Source organism: Blennius ocellaris (genome assembly GCF_963422515.1).
Source record: "Blennius ocellaris genome assembly, chromosome: 17".
Classification (NCBI taxonomy): Eukaryota; Metazoa; Chordata; class Actinopteri; order Blenniiformes; family Blenniidae; genus Blennius; species Blennius ocellaris.
Genome location: NC_137666.1, coordinates 22,890,043 through 22,907,223, shown reverse-complemented (window position 1 = coordinate 22,907,223; position 17,181 = coordinate 22,890,043). Strand labels below are relative to the sequence as shown.

Here is a 17,181-nt window from a genome sequence, read left to right as displayed (position 1 = left end):
CGTTTCTTCACAACAACAACCTGACAAACGTTTCTTCACAACAACAACCTGACAAACGTTTCTTCACAACAACAACCTGACAAACGTTTCTTCACAACAACAACCTGACAAACGTTTCTTCACAACAACAACCTGACAAACGTTTCTTCACAACAACAACCTGACAAACGTTTCTCCACAACAACAACCTGACAAACGTTTCTTCACAACAACAACCTGACAAACGTTTCTTCACAACAACAACCTGACAAACGTTTCTTCACAACAACAACCTGACAAACGTTTCTCCACAACAACAACCTGACAAACGTTTCTTCACAACAACAACCTGACAAACGTTTCTTCACAACAACAACCTGACAAACGTTTCTTCACAACAACAACCTGACAAACGTTTCTTCACAACAACAACCTGACAAACGTTTCTTCACAACAACAACCTGACAAACGTTTCTTCACAACAACAACCTGACAAACGTTTCTTCACAACAACAACCTGACAAACGTTTCTTCACAACAACAAAGCAGCAAGCAGCTTTTCTTCTTCAACTCTGACCTCACTCCAACGACAAAAGACAATAAGTGGTCCATTAATTTAAGACACCCCAGCATCTACTCTAATATAAGGATTCTAGTTTAGATCAGTGGTTCTCAATTATTTTCTGTCACGCCCCCCCTAGAGGACAGAATTTTTTTCAGGGCCCCCCCCCCCCCCCGAATTGTACTACCATTGAGAACTTGATAATATGTATTTATTTATCTGTATAAACCATTGTATGAGTTGCTGGCACCAGCATTCTGCATACAATCGCCTGATTATCAAAATAAATCTCTATGGTGTGAGGTTTTATGCACCTTGCGATGTGGTGGACAACTTTGTAAGAGGCTAACAGGCTTTTTGTTTACTGATGCCGCGCTGACACAATGACCGGCTTGTTGGCCATACTCATGGAGTTTACCATGAAACAACTCCAGTGGCTTACTGACATAACGGGTGTATGGTCTCCAGGTGTATGGTGTATGGTCTCCAGGTGTATGGTGTATGGTCTCCAGGTGTATGGTGTATGGTCTCCAGGTGTATGGTGTATGGTCTCCAGGTGTATGGTGTATGGTCTCCAGGTGTATGGTGTATGGTCTCCAGGTGTATGGTGTATGGTCTCCAGGTGCATGGTGTATGGTCTCCAGGTGTATGGTGTATGGTCTCCAGGTGTATGGTGTATGGTCTCCAGGTGTATGGTGTATGGTCTCCAGGTGTATGGTCTCCAGGTGTATGGTGTATGGTCTCCAGGTGTATGGTGTATGGTCTCCAGGTGCCGTCTTCATTTATTTGGCTTCATGCTCCACTGCCAGAGTTTTTAGGCATAAAACACAAACGGGTGTTTCCTGGTTTCCGACGTGTTCACGGTAAACCTAAGGGCGATGTAGCATCGTCATATCTCCTGCTCTCACTAGGTTTATGTTTACTCTCACCTGTTTTCTTTTCCTCTGATGCCTCATCCTTTTTTCTTTTCACTCCTGTCAGAAACTTCTCCACCTCTCCTCCTCCTCCTCCTCCTCCAGCTCTGTACACCGGTGTTCATGTGTAGTACTTCTTCTACTCTACTGGTTGAACAGGCAGCCTGTTGATTAGTTTGAGCACTGCTGCCACCTAGTGGCTGGAGGCCCTTTTTTTAATCCTTCAAGCATGAATAAAGACACTAATACTGAAATACGCGCCCGCCTCACGCCCCCCCTGACACCCCACCATGCCCCCCCAGGGGGGCGCGCCCCACCATTTGAGAAGCACTGGTTTAGATGTTGTCAGAAGAGTTTGGAAATCTACAAGCTCAGATTATTAAACAAATGACTAAAGACTAGTTGTTCTAGGGACGCACCGATACCAGTATCAAGTACTCCAAAAATTAATGGAGTGGACATTTTGCTGTTTCTGACAAAGTTTTATTGAAAGTACTTTTGTTAAATGTAACTTCTCAGTGTATGACAGTGTTGTCCCTTCATGTCTCCACACCGGGACAGAAGACACTGGGACACCAACATCACCTGGACCGAGGCCGTCCTCATGGCCAAAACACCAATGTAGATGTTGGTCTGTACTGGTCTCAGTACTCGGTATCTGTGAGTACTCAAATGGAAATACTCATATACTAGTCATATGGGATGGTTAGCGTGCGTAATGAATGTGCTGCTATCTGTGTATATATATATATATATATATATGCATATATAGATACATATACATATATATCCACTGACGTCACCAATAGTGAGGATCGGGACAAAATACTTGTCCAGGACCAGAAAGTCCTTCCTGATCTGCTCTGTTTGCTGCATGCTTCAGACAACAACGTGAAAGAGTTTAGAAATAAATAAATAACAGAACGTTCACTTGGACCTGCCATGAGGCACTCGTCCACTAGGTGGAGACAAAACTGAGAACTAATACTTGATAGGAAAACGACTTTAGAGTGAAAGAAATAGAAAGAAGTAGTTCATGAAAAGAAGCACAAAGAAGCATGAAGACACAGATTTGTGACATCAGAAAGTATTGAAACATCACATTTCACATGACACTAAAAGATGTTTAAGGTCAGTATTCAATGTTTAAGGAGACATTTAACGGAAACAAATATTCCTACTCTTTGGAGAGATGTGTACTCCTGTGCCTCCTGGCATGTAAACCTGAAGAATACATCTCAAAACTAGTATTTTTTGAGCTGCTTCTTCACAAAACTGTCCAAGTATTCAATTATAATAAGATTATTCACAGTGACAGTTTCCCAACCAGCTGATCTGTAACAATGCAAAGTTAATATGCAACTTCCTTTACTCGTAATCCAGTTGACAGTTGATGTTGGCACTTGTTGAGTTATGTTGCATGTTATAGGTTAAGTGTTGCTCGTTAAGATCTCAGTCTTCTCTGCTGCTGTTCATCACAGACTCACTGGGAAACATTCATCTGTCATGTTTGAAGGTAAAAGGTGTTTGTTTTCTGGCTCATGAAAACACAAGATTGTCTGCTGTCAACCTGCTCTGGCAGATCGGCAACAGAACAGGCGGTGGAACAAGAGAGGCCGGAGCTTAGTGCTGGAAAGAAGCGTGTCTCTCTTCACTGATAAGTGAAAATTGTACTTTTATTATTCTCTATTGCTTAGTATAGTGGAAATTGGTATCCTTGAAGTTATCGTAGATTCATGCATGTCTATATTAGTCACCGTTTGCTGCTTTACGTCTGCCAGGCCACGAGTCACTGTACCTTGTACTTTTGAGAAGATATTTTAACTCTGAGACGTCTTCAAGGTCTCTGAGGAACATCTTATCTTATAGCGTTCCAACATTCTCAGCTTACATAGAAGCACACACACACACACACACACACACCAGTATTAACCTGCTTTGTTGAATCATGGAATGAGAATGTAACCGCCTACTTCAACATTATGAATTAAAGCGGGCAGCAGAGGGAAGGAACTTTGCAGATCGCTGAACGAGCTTTCAGGTGACTTCACTCTCTGCCCTTGTGCAAGCAAACTGTTTGTTTTGTGTCTTTATTTCTCCCGACACTGGAGTTGTCTCTTTCCCATCATTCTTGCAGGTTTTTTACCTAACATTCACACAGCCTCCTGCACCTCCTCACCTTCAATGACTGAACCCGAAGTGTGTTTTTATGTGAGTTTATCGTCAGCCAGCTTCTGTAACGGAGCTCAGGACCACCCAGGACACACAGACTTCAGCTCAGTGCAGATCAAACTGGACAGAGACGGGGGACAGAGCCGTCTCATGTCCTGGATTTACTACAGTTACTACGCAATGAGAAAACAACGCTAACAGTAAACTAAGTCCTGCCCCTCGCCAGGCATGTGAGGAAATCTCCTAAATCGCTTCAAAATCAATACACTCAAGGGAGAATTACCGTATTTTCCACACTATAAGGCACACCTACATTGATTGACATAATTTACAACTTTGTTCATATATAAGGCGCACCACATTATAAGGCACATGGAATAGACCAGTGGTCAGCAACCTTTATAGCTCAAAGCCATTAGGTTACATTTTCCACTGATTCTAACACCCAGAGAGGTGCACACGCTTTATTTTGATAGTCCTACCTGCAGCCTATGCCAGGACGACACTACACACAAAACCTTCTTCACTGCTGGTTGACAACTTACAACTACCGGTAATAAACTAAACTACATGAACTAAGCAACAAAAACACAACACAACACAATTATTACCGACACCACAAACCAAATAGAACCCCCAATAATTGCATTTAAAACACCACAAACAGAAACTCCCATAATTCATTGCAGCTACCGGCTGCACTGAGGAGCTCAGGGTGCAAGGCATGATGGGAATTCATGTTTTGTGTTGTTGGAGGTTATTGTGGGTTGTTGTTGGGCTTGGTGTTGTGTTGATTGTGTTTATGTGTTTTTGTTCCCCAGTTTAGGGAGTCATTATTTCATCTAGTTTATTTTGGTTTGTTAGAATGTTGGTGTGCAACCATGAGTGATGAAGGTGTTGTGTGGAGTGTGGTCCGCTCTGAAGATCCCGTTGCGAAGTTAGAGTTGTCAAAATAAAAGCTTCTGGTTGTTCAGCTGTCGAATAGCAGTCTCGAGTAGAGCAATTCTTCCATATATAAGACGCACCGGGTTATAAGGCGCACTGGCAGCTTTTGAGAAAATTTGAGGTATTTAGGTGCCTTATAGTGCGGAAAATACGGTACGTTGATATGCATCAGGATAGACTTTTTAAACAGTCGGGCCCCACTGCTTTTAACTTCACTGATTTGATGAACTGGTAGAAGTACCAGAGTACCTGCTACGAGTACTCAAGGGCCTTTTTCCTGCGTGGAATCACACGGCGTGTGTAACGATCACATGCTTGGCTGCTGTCTCTTGTCGGAGTCGGTGTCTGGACAGACTCTTCACTCCATCAGTAACTACACACCGTCCTGCCTCCGGCGGTTCAACACAAACATTCTGGAGACATTGGAAGTGAGAAACCGGCTGATCAGTTTGACAATCTGTCCTTGTTGTGGTTCCTGCAGCAGCAGCGACACTCTGGTCCTCAGTGTTTTATTTCAACCACAGAACAATGTGATTGTTCAGCTTCTGCTCGAGAATGTAAATCTGCTGTTATTCCTCAAGAACATGGAAACTGCTGAACCAGCAACAAACCTGCACTGCTGTTATTTTAAGAGGATTACCTTGTTTGTAATTTACTTTATTCATTTTCAAACATGTATTCATTTCAAGACTTTTTCCGTCTCACTTTTTGCAAGAAAATATGTTTTGGATTGTTACCTCAAAATGAAGTGTGACTACTTGGTTTCTCAGAAAAGATGATCATGAGAATGTTTTTGTTTTTTCTCCAAATTTCATGAAGACTTGCAATAAAACAATAATCATCTACATTTTGACTTGAATCTAGTTTTCTTAAAAATTGAGATTTGAATCATACCACGAGTTGAGTGTATACTTACATCCCTATGTGTATCTGTATATATGTGTATATGCATGTATATATATATATATATTTATGAATGTACATTGGTATGCATATATATTTATCTGTGTATAATATTATCTGATACTTGTGATGTTGCACTTCTGGTTAGATGCTAAACTGCATTTCGTTGCATTTCTAATGACAATAAAGTTGAATCTAACCTAATCTAGTCTAATCTAATCTAACCTAATCTAATCTATCGCTAACGATAATCACAAAAACGCCAGTTTCTAGATCTCTAAAACACTTCAACTGTTACTTTGATCATGAGCTGCTACTTTGTTAGCAACAACGCTACAGTTTCCATTTATTATCTTTGCTGTAAAATTAGCTTTTGAAGAGCGAACCTGGTCACCTGTGCACACATAGATAAACAGATGTATTATATAGAACAGAGGGCTGGGAGTGTCAATGTAGAACAGTTTGGTGTGATTATTAAACAATAATCAACATTATATGTGAGCGTGAGTGCGAGTGGTGGCGCCCGGCCGTCTTACGTCGCTCCTGCAGTCCACGTCTCTGAACTTGTCCAGATGTGCTCTGATGGCCGCCAGGTTCTCCTCCTCCACGTAGCTGAAGAGGCTCTGGACGGCCAGAGACGTCATCTTCAGGGAGGTGGTGGTGTCCATGGCCCACTGCTGACGGCTGCCCACCACTGCAAGGCCACACAAACACATCAGAGACATCAGAGCTCCAGGAGACAGACGGTGAAGAGGGGGGTGGCGTCCCAGGGTCAAACAGGCTGGACGCTCAATGAGGAAGCAGTAAACATGTGCACATAAACAAATAAAGGTTTTGTTGTGGTGTATCACAGAGCAGCTCCATTCAGTTCTCCAGTGTTTATACGTAGAAGTGTGTACTTGTGTTCACTCTCGCTTAAACACACTTCCACACAGGAACGCTGAGCGACATCACATGGGAGTGTATTGCAGCAGCAACGTCCTATTTCTTTTATTCGGAGTTTCCAAACGTGGATCTGCAGGTTCCAGGGAGCCGAGAGCAGCTCGTCCGTCTGCTCAACATGTCTGCTCATGTGGAAACTGGAGCTCGCTGTAATAACCCCAACGATACGTTGCCAAGTCGTTAAAGTCAATGAAGACGGACAAAAGGTCTGTAAACTTTGATTCTTTGACCCAAAAATGACGAGGACAATTGATGCACTGAGCCGTGAGGCCTCATTAGATCGGTGCAGAGCTGCAGGACCGTCTTCTGCCTCAAGAACAGAACCAGAGAGTTTGAGCTTCTAGTACACGAGAACTACATCAAGGTTCATGGAGGACATTGTCGGGATCACAAGACCACAGGAAGTTTGTTCATTTCTCGGGAAAGACTATTTTCATTTGTTATGACACAATTATCATGGCGGGAATTCTGACTCAGGAATGTGACTGAGCATCACTCACCAGGGGAACCTGATGACACTGCAGACCCATGCAGACCCTCCCCCACTTTCTGCTCAGAAGTCACTACCCCCCCCCCCCCCCCCCCCCCCATGCACTCAGTCAGTCACTGATCTGGTGAGACTCCCAATATTTCACACCTTTGAATCCCCAACTTTCATCAAAACAGTTGGAGAGATTCTCTCACAAAAGGTTTTTGCTCCTGTTCTTCAATGGAGGAGGTGGCTGGAGGCAGCTCACCCAGTGTTAGCATCCAGCTAACACTCACCCAGCGTTAGCATCCAGCTAACACTCACCCAGCGTTAGCATACAGCTAACACTCACCCAGCGTTAGCATACAGCTAACACTCACCCAGCGTTAGCATACAGCTAACACTCACCCAGCGTTAGCATTCAGCTAACACTCACCCAGCGTTAGCATTCAGCTAACACTCACCCAGCGTTAGCATACAGCTAACACTCACCCAGCGTTAGCATACAGCTAACACTCACCCAGCGTTAGCATACAGCTAACACTCACCCAGCGTTAGCATACAGCTAACGCTCACCCAGCGTTAGCATACAGCTAACACTCACCCAGCGTTAGCATACAGCTAACACTCACCCAGCGTTAGCATACAGCTAACACTCACCCAGCGTTAGCATACAGCTAACACTCACCCAGCGTTAGCATACAGCTAACACTCACCCAGTGTTAGCATACAGCTAACACCAGAGGGCTGCAACCAGGGCCTTCACTCCTCAACTCCTCTGCTGACCCGACCACGAGGGTCAGACCTTCCCCTGGTCCAGAGACCAGCACCCAGAGTCTGATCTCCCATCAACCAGGAAAACCAAGCAGTTCCTCCAGGACGGACCAGGGAAACGAAGCCTCACAGAACTTCTTTGTGTTTTCCTCAACCAGCAGGAAAACCATCACAGACCTGAGCGACCAGATCCTCAGTCTGGACAAAAGGAACAACCAGGAGCTGCAAAGAAGGACTCCTGAAACATCAACTTCATCTTCTCCTCCTCAGCCTGCAGAACCAGCAACCACAGTTAGCAGGAGGTGCTAACTCCAGGAGAAGACACCAGCTTCCCTCCAGCAGGACAACAACTGAACTCCTTCAAGGAAGTGGGAACAACAACTGGGCTTTACCTGAGATTAGTTAAACCTGATGCTATGATAGAACTGTTTAACTTTATGAAGATGTGTTGATTCTGTTACAGTGATTGAGTTCTATAGATAATGATATTAGGAGCAGTTATCAACCTGTAAACCAACGTTAGCTCTGCCACAGACACAGGGTCTGCATGCTAATCTTTGCTTTACTAACTAGTTAACTCACAATCCTACACATATCACATCAAAGACAACATCACACAGTAACTGAACACCATCTGACGACTCCTGGCGTTTTACAAAACAAGTCTCATTCACATCAACTCATTCTAGAAATGGTCCTTTAGCAGAGACACACAGGAAGCAGACGCTAAAGACTAGCTTCCATGTTCCATTGTTCTCCAGCACATGGTGGAGACCCAGGACAGACTTCCTGCTCTCTGACAACCTCCATTTGAATGCAGTTTCTTGTGATCCACCATCTTGTTTTGTAGTTCCATCACACCGCGCACACACACACACACACACACACACACACACACACACACACACACACACACACACACACACACACACACACACACAGGTAGTTAGAATCTGTGTTTATTTGTTTTCATTGTAAATAAATATAATATTGGAATCATACTTGTGTTATTAATGAGCACAAAGGAGAATGAAATGTCGACTCTTCTGTGTCAAGAACTCCAAAATCCTTCAAGCTTTACTGTTAATTCTGGCAATTGTAATTAATTTAACTATTAATTCAAATTCCTGATGAACTGTTTAGTATATCTTATGAGACTGATAGAACTGAACTGGCTATCATTTCCTGTTAAGACAGTGGAGCTCTGAGGTTCTGATACACATCAGAGTAAATTTCAATAACATAATTAATAACTATCTTTGATAATTATTAATCATTATCGATAGCCAACCACAACATAAATGGTTCCTAGTGATCCTTGTGAGGTAAGAAATCCCTACAAAATTAAAAAACCCATGATAATGTGTCCTTGCTTCAGTAGATTGTTTTAGAGAATTTAGCATCTTGAGCCATCTTAGCTGTTTTTGCATTTTTAGCTATTTGAACCATTTTATCTGTTTTTGAAGGTTTTTTCTTTTGTTTACCTTTTTTAAATAGTTTTCTTTGTTTGAGCTTTTATCACAATTTAGAGCAATTTCATCAATTTTGACATTTTTGCACTTCGTCATTTTTGGTGTTTTGACAGTTTTAAACAATTTTATCTGTTTTAGCAGTTCTAAGTAGGGACGGTCCGATCCTGTCCACTGGATCGGTACCGGGTCTGGTCCAGGTAGTCCTGGTCCAGGACGGGTTCAGGGCTGAGCAGAGGAGACGTTCATTTCGAGCATCTTTTGACATAATACAATAAATCCTCGTCACTGAGGCTTTCAAGAATGTTTATTTGTTTTACTTGCTCCAAGCCTGTTTATCTCCACGAGGGCTGATCTGTGATGATGAGGTCAATGGTCTCACCTGACACAACTGCAGAAATGCAGAACGACTTGTCCCGTCGCGGTGATGAATTAATATTCCAACAAAAAAAAAACTCACACAAGAGAAACTCAGCCTCAAAACAACTGGATGGAAAACCTAAACTAGAAGAAGAGCGGTGAGGAAGTTCATCCCGACACGTTTCTGCTGTGATAAAGTGAAACCGTGATCACAGTGCCGTCTGCTGATCGATTAATATGGTCTCATCTCAACAAGTCAGGGACGTTCAGGCTTTGGCTGCAGCAGCAGTGTTGCTTTTAGCCGCTGGACGTGTTTTAATTCTTCCTTTTATCACAGATTAACTGCTCCTTCAGTCATCTGAGGAATGCCCTGCAGGATTTCTCCGTGTGTCTGTAGGTCTGGGTTGAAATAGAGTTGATAACTTGCTGGAGTGACGGTGGTCAGGACCACATCTGGATCAGTCAACCAGGAAACTGGTTCTGGATGTGTTGATCACACTTCTAGTGCAGCCCAGTTTGTTTTTACGGTGTGTCTTAAGAAGCCATGTGTCACTTGCATCTTCCTACATTATCCTCGAGGGGATGCTATTATTTTATGTTAATTCATGAAATTATTTATTGGAGCTTTGCAATGTCATTGAGGTGTCATGTGACTTTTCTGTTTATACACTGGAATTATTCAATTTAATTTAAATATTTGCACCAAGTTCCACTTTTATTTTATTTCAAACATTTGAATGGTGCAGCTGGTCTGTCGTGTTTACGAATGCTGTTAAAAGTTATGTGAGCTTTAAGTTTTAATAAAGCCACAGCAGTTACATAACTTCAGTTGTGGTCACATATTTTCCTTCTTTCTTTCGGGGAGCAGAATATTTGTTGTACAGTAAACGTGATGTTTTTAGACGTCAGTGTCAAACAAATTACATCCACGTATTAGTGACAATTTTTAGACAGACAAAGAGAACGGTATCAGTATCGGCCGATCCTCAAGGCTGCAGTATCGGTAACAGTATCGGTAACGGTATCGGTAACAGTATCGGTAACGGTATCGGTAACAGTATCGGTAACGGTATCGGTAACAGTATCGGTAACAGTATCGGTAACGGTATCGGTAACGGTATCGGTAACGGTATCGGTAACGGTATCGGTAACAGTATCGGTAACAGTATCGGTAACGGTATCGGTAACGGTATCGGTAACAGTATCGGAGGTGAAAAAGTAGTATTGAGCCATCCCTCGTTTTAAGTAACTCTAAAGCCGTTTTGATTATTTTAGACACGTTTTGCCTTTGAACTCAGTGGTTTTAGCTTTCTTTGGCATTTGTAAACCATTTTAACTGGCTGTTAGTTTACATCCATTAACGCTGTTTTACCTTTTTTTACCATATCAATGTTTCTAGTGGTTTTAGTATTTAACCAATTCTTGTTCATTTGAGCCATTTTGCCTTTTAAAGCTAAATTGAACAATTCTTTTCTGAACTGAATGCTTTGTGAGTGTAACAGAAGCCAAATTATGTTTTAGTGTCAGTGGAACAGAAACACCACTGAGAGACACTTTAAGTTAAAACTATCTGCCCAGCACAATACGACTTGGTCCTTTCATGGCAACAACCACTAGCATTAGTATTGTAGTGTCTGGAGAAGTGTGTGTGTTGTGGTGTGAGAGGAGAAATCCTCTTTGTGTGTCCAGCCAATCGATGAAAAGCTCATTAATGATTCATTAAGCCTCGTCCATCACGGTCACACTCGCTTCCTACCGCAGAAACATACAATTCATCAGCCGCTTCCATCTCCTGCAGGAGCAGCCCTGCCATGCTTTTCGCATATTAAATACCAAACATGCTGATCAATATCTCACCGGGGAAACATGGAAATGTCTCTTGTCCACCGAAGCAAACAGGTCGTCACATAAAGAGCAGAAAGTCTTCCACCACAATACTGAGGGATCATTTCACACATCTGGGGGATGTGATCTCCATCTGGAGGTGCTTCATGTTAAAGTTTACAATCTTCATTAAACTCTCTACACACGCTCACATCTACACAGTGGGCGGGGCTCTATTCCAGTCGGCCACCAATGCGATTGGTCAGATCTGAAGAATAGATTGCAATAATGGATCACAGCAGAGATTTTAAAGGGTGCATGTTGACATGTTGATGAGGATGTTGTGTGCAGCCCTCATCCTCCCTCCTCTCCTCCTCCTCTCCTCCTCTCCTCCTCCTCTCCTCCTCTCATCCTCTCATCCTCTCCTCCTCCTCTCCTCCCAGGCTGCGTGAAGTGGAAGTTGGGGAAAAGCCTTTGTTTACGGGGTGTGAGGAGCCTGTTGACACACCCTCCACCCTCCACCCTCCACGGCCCAGTGGAGCCAATCAACACACATCTCCACAACACAGCACAGCCCAGCAGACAAAAGAAGCAGTCAGTGGAGATCGAGCCCCAAACAGGAGAAACCTCTAGAAAACAAGAGAAAAAAGAAGAAGAAAAAAGGAAAAAGCTTCAGAATGAGAACTCTTACCTTGGTGTGCAGTCAAACTGTGTTCAGCTCCGATTCCTTACTCTCTCTCTCACACACACACACACACACACACACACACACTGCTTCTCCACACACTGCCGGCTCTGCTCAGCATCCCCTTTTCACTATCGGCTGAATATTAGATGAGGGGGCCGGCCCACGCCCAGCGCTAACCACACAATAGGCCGGCACACGCCCTGATCTCAGCTCACCACACACACTGGGATACAAGGATAATGGAGTAGAAGGATAATGGAGATAGAAGGATAACGGAGATAGAAGGACAATGGAGAGAGAAGGATAACGGAGAGAGAAGGATAACGGAGTTAGAAGGGTAACGGAGATAGAATGATAATGGAGTAGAAGGATACTGGAGAGAGAAGGATAATGGAGATAGAAGGATAACGGAGATAGAGGGATAATGGAGTAGAAGGATAATGGAGTAGAAGGATAATGGAGATAGAATGATAATGGAGTAGAATGATACTGGAGAGAGAAGGATAATGGAGATAGAAGGATAACGGAGATAGAAGGATAACGGAGATAGAAGGATAATGGAGTAGAAGGATAATGGAGTAGAAAGATAATAGAGATAGAATGATAATGGAGTAGAATGATACTGGAGAGAGAAGGATAATGGAGATAGAAGGATAACGGAGATAGAAGGATAACGGAGATAGAAGGATAACAGAGATAGAAGGATAACAGAGATAGAAGGATAATGGAGTAGAAAGATAATGGAGATAGAAGGATAACGGAGATAGAAGGATAATGGAGTAGAAAGATAATGGAGATAGAAGGATAACGGAGTTAGAAGGATAACGGCGATAGAAGGATAATGGAATAGAAAGATAATGGAGACAGACGGATAATGGAGTAGAAGGATAATGGAGGCAATTAAGACGTGGGGACAAATTTGAACGGCTCCGTTTTACGAGCGAAGCAAGAAAGTGACGGTTGGTTGACATTAATGAAAGGCGCCACGAATCATCGCATTTTAATCTGAAGAAATAATGATTCAACTATGAAACCTGTTCACATTTTGCTTTACGTTAAAAGAAACACAGGCACGTTTATAGATGCATTTGTATTTGATGAATTGGTGACTCTAAATTGACGCCTGAGTGAACGACTGAATGAAACTGTGATGGAGTCGCATCCCAAGGGTCTTATAAGCAGACCCCATCAAACCCCCCCCCCAATTAAAACCACTCCAATAGAGTAACCCAGCGGTCTGCACCCTTTGTGACCATGAGAGCCATTTTCACAATTTTACACCAAATACAATTTGCCTCGAGCCAAAACAAATAGAAGAAAATGGTTCAACATTTTAAAAAAAACTGAGGTTGTATTCATCAATGATGTCGTAGGAACATTTAAATATACTTAATTCATTCTTAGCTTTTGTAGCCATTTTTTCTGATGTTTCCTTAACCCCCCCCCCCCCCCCCCCCCCTTGCAGCCACACATTATGTCCTACAGTAAATCCAATGTAAGGCTACTACTATACATCAGTACTTAATCCACAACAACATGACGGCTGATCAACAACCACAACACATCACTGTGCAGCTTCACCATCACATCATTTCCAGTGTTTCCAACTGGTTTGGTCTTCTTCTACTCAATATTGAAAAAGATCACAGAAGCAGGTCCTCTATGTATCATGATCTTTATGTTAAATTAGCCTCCATCACTTCAGAGTAGCAGATAATAACAGTCATCACCTCCTGCCCATGAGCCCATGAGCCAATCAGACAAGCTCATTTCAATGACCACACTGTGACCAGCACTAGAAACTCTGCTGGTCCTAAGATGTTCTGTCGATCACTCTGATTGGCTGATGATCCTGTCACTCAACATTTTAACCCAATAACAGCATCCAGCTTCCATCAGAGGTTAGCAATGAACTTACTACCCCCCCCCCCAGCAGAGGAAAGGAGCTGTGATGCATTAAGAGGACGTAGGAGATTTGAGCTCCACAAAATATAACCAGTCGTCTTCTGGATAAAGTTGCTAAAGTCACGAATTGATTCCAGACACAGATTTCAGAATCACTTTGTAATTATTAAAAAACAGAAGAAGAATTTTGGTGGGGCTAGCAGTGCTGCCCCCGACTGCACACCACTGACTTTAATCATTTTACTTATTGTGTAGTTTTAGCTATTTTATCCATTTTTAGCTGTTTTACCTATTCTTACTGTTTCGCCTCCTATGAACAGAACGCCACCGGAAGTCATTCATCCCAACATCTGTTAGGATGTTTAACAACGCACAGTAAATGTCCGACATTCTTCTCATGTACCGTTACACCTGCACTGAGTACATCTCTTTACCTAGCGACAGTGTGTAGAGCAATCCTGGCAATTTACTCTAGTTTAGAGGATTTCTTTCTTTTTTTACTGGATTGTTTTATTTTATTTTTTTTTTTTTTACAAATTCTATTTTTTGTGCCTCTTTTTTGCTCTTGTTTAGATATTTACATATGTTTACATGTTTAAATTCCTTAATTTTCTAAGTTCTGCACCTTTTACCTTGAGCTGTTGTAAGTTTGTGTTTCCCCCTGGGGAGGAATGAAGCTCTCTACTCTACTTCTATCGCCAGGTTAGGGTTTCTCTTAGAAGGAGAGGAGCACATTTCTGAAACTCAGTGTGAATTGCAAATAAAAAGAGAAAATTCCAGAGGAACTTCTGTGTGCCTGCCGCTGCTGACATCTTTTGATCTCAGGTTCTCAATGGCAACGTACTATGATCTCCTCTCATCTCCCCCATGAGGTGCCTCTCATATTCACTTTGTACGGGACGTATTTCGCCGTTTTTTGTGATTTATTTGGAAACTGTTAGCGGAATGTTAACAAAAGTTATAGCAACACGTTTTGATGTTGGATCAGCGTCTGTGCTCTCAACTGTGCAGAATCTCTGTTCATCTTCTTTCATCTCCTCTGTCCTTTCACACCCACTTTGTATGGGACCATTTGTTTTTTTCAGTTCTTTGCAACTTTTGCTTGGCTGAATCATTAATAAAAGTTGTAGCAACCTATTTCCCAACGTTCTGAATGCTTTCATGCGTTTTCTGTGTCTGTGCGCCAAATGGTAAAAAACTAAACAAAAACGTCATGAAAAAAATAATAATAATTTGAGGATTATGAGGATAGTGTGATAGGATGTGCGTAATGCCTTGCCACTAAGGCGGCACAAGACTAACGAAAACAAAATGCTTATTTACAAATGATTAATTCAACCAGTAGAAGCAAATAGAGAAAAGTAAAACTGTTAAAATGGCTAGAAATGCTGAAAAAAAGCTCAAAATGTTTTAAAAACATGAACACGTCAAATGGATATGAAAAGATAAAATAGCTAAAAATTCCCCAAAACGCAGAAATCGATAAAACAGCTAAAATGGCTAAAACCAATAAAACAGCAAAAAAGACTAAATGTGTTTCCTGCTCTGAATTATAGTTAAGAAATCTGAGAAATGCATCATGATAGTTTTTGTGATGATAACGAAACTTTCTCTGCAACTTTATGAGCCGTTTGTGTGTTTGACCTTGTTGACTGTGTGACGTCACGGGCTGCGGACCCCTGGATGAAGCGACGGTCAGCAGATATTGTGTTTAACAAACAAACGTCCAGAGGGTGTCTGCTGTCACATGAACCCTCTCAGAGGCAGATGGTCGTGAAGAGGAGCTCTAATTTTAACCGCTCAGCTCGTGTGGGTCTGGAGCTGCAAAACTGCAGCAGGAGCGTGAAGGCAGTTTCTGCTGGTTTCCCTCAGCCGAGATCTCAGATTAGAGGGGGGGGGCAGGGGGGGGGGGGGGCTCTCTGAACACTGAGGGAAGTTTTTTCCAGGAATCAATCCTGAGTTCCAGCAGCTGTAAACAAAGAGCAGCAGGATATTTTGCTTTTATCTACTAAAACAGCCAAAAGAGGACGCGTGACGCTCAGATACACATCTGTATGACACACGGAGTCACATGGGGACAGGGGACAGGGGACAGGGGAGCAGGGACAGGGGGCAGGGACAGGGGAGCAGGGGACAGGGGACAGGGGAGCAGGGAAAGGGGACAGGGGGCAGGGACAGGGGGCAGGGGACAGGGTCAGGGGGCAGGGGACAGGGACAGGGGAGCAGGGACAGGGGACAGGGGGCAGGGACAGGGGGCAGGGGGCAGGGGGCAGGGGACAGGGTCAGGGGACATGGGACAGGGGAGCAGGGGACAGGGGACATGGGACAGGGGACAGGGGACAGGGGACAGGGGAGTGATGAAGCCTGGAGGTTGCAGTCAGTTAGTCTTGTTGACAGTGATCACCAGCAAGCAGCAGAGTAAACCCCCCGCGGCCGGCGGCTAACGTTAGCACAGCGCGAGACGCCTCAACAGGTCCGCTGACTTTTACCCTTCAAAGAGGCTGAAACAGCAGCGGAGAACACGTGCAGCGACTTACCGGGACCGAGCTGCTCCCGAAGGGTCCCGAGCTCCACTCCGGTCCGTCCGCTGCGGTCCGAAGCGCAGTTTTCTCCGCACTTTAAGTCCTACCGTGTGAGAGCTCAGAGCTGCTGTTTGACAGCGCGACGGTAACCTGCTCCAGCAGTTTCTCAAGCCCCGCCCCCCTTTTCCGCCCAGGCCCCGCCCCTTGGGCCACATAACACATGAAGGGGCGGAGCTACTCCCCCAGGCATTTTACTCTTTTACTTATACTTATATTTGCCTTTTTTGTGTGCTGCCAATCGATTAAAAACAGACTGTATTTAAATTCAAATACTAATTTCATAATGTCCTTTTAGCTTTTGGTGAAACAGTTTCTCTCCAAGATTAGCACAATAATAAAAACATACATTAATGAATTAATAAACATCTAACATAAGTCTGGGTTTTGTTAGCGTGCAGGTCCACTTTGAGAGTTTGAATATTTCTAGAAGCAAAGTTGTGAACTTATTACATGAACACAGTGACAATAATAGCCTGTAATATCCCACATGAATACTGGTACACACACACACACACACACACACACACACACACACACACACACACACACACACACACACACACACACACACACACACGGGTTTGCAGGATGCCAGGGAAAGAAAAAAGAGTAGAAATTAATATTTTACCTGCAAATATTCCGTCCAACTTTAGCAACCTGCTGTTACAGAATTACTACTGTGGTCCTAAAATT

The 17,181-nt window shown here is 43.2% G+C and overlaps 1 protein-coding gene across 1 annotated transcript in view; it reads right to left on the bottom strand.

The window, feature by feature from the left end:
* Positions 1-16,573, bottom strand: part of kidins220a (kinase D-interacting substrate 220a) — an 89,907-nt gene extending 73,334 nt beyond the window's left edge. Inside the window, 2 exon segments of the mRNA XM_080513345.1 lie at positions 6,012-6,169; positions 16,444-16,573. Of these exon segments, the coding sequence (XP_080369471.1) occupies positions 6,012-6,143 (132 nt within the window). The 5' untranslated portion in view covers positions 6,144-6,169; positions 16,444-16,573.
* Positions 16,574-17,181: the final 608 nt, after the last annotated feature.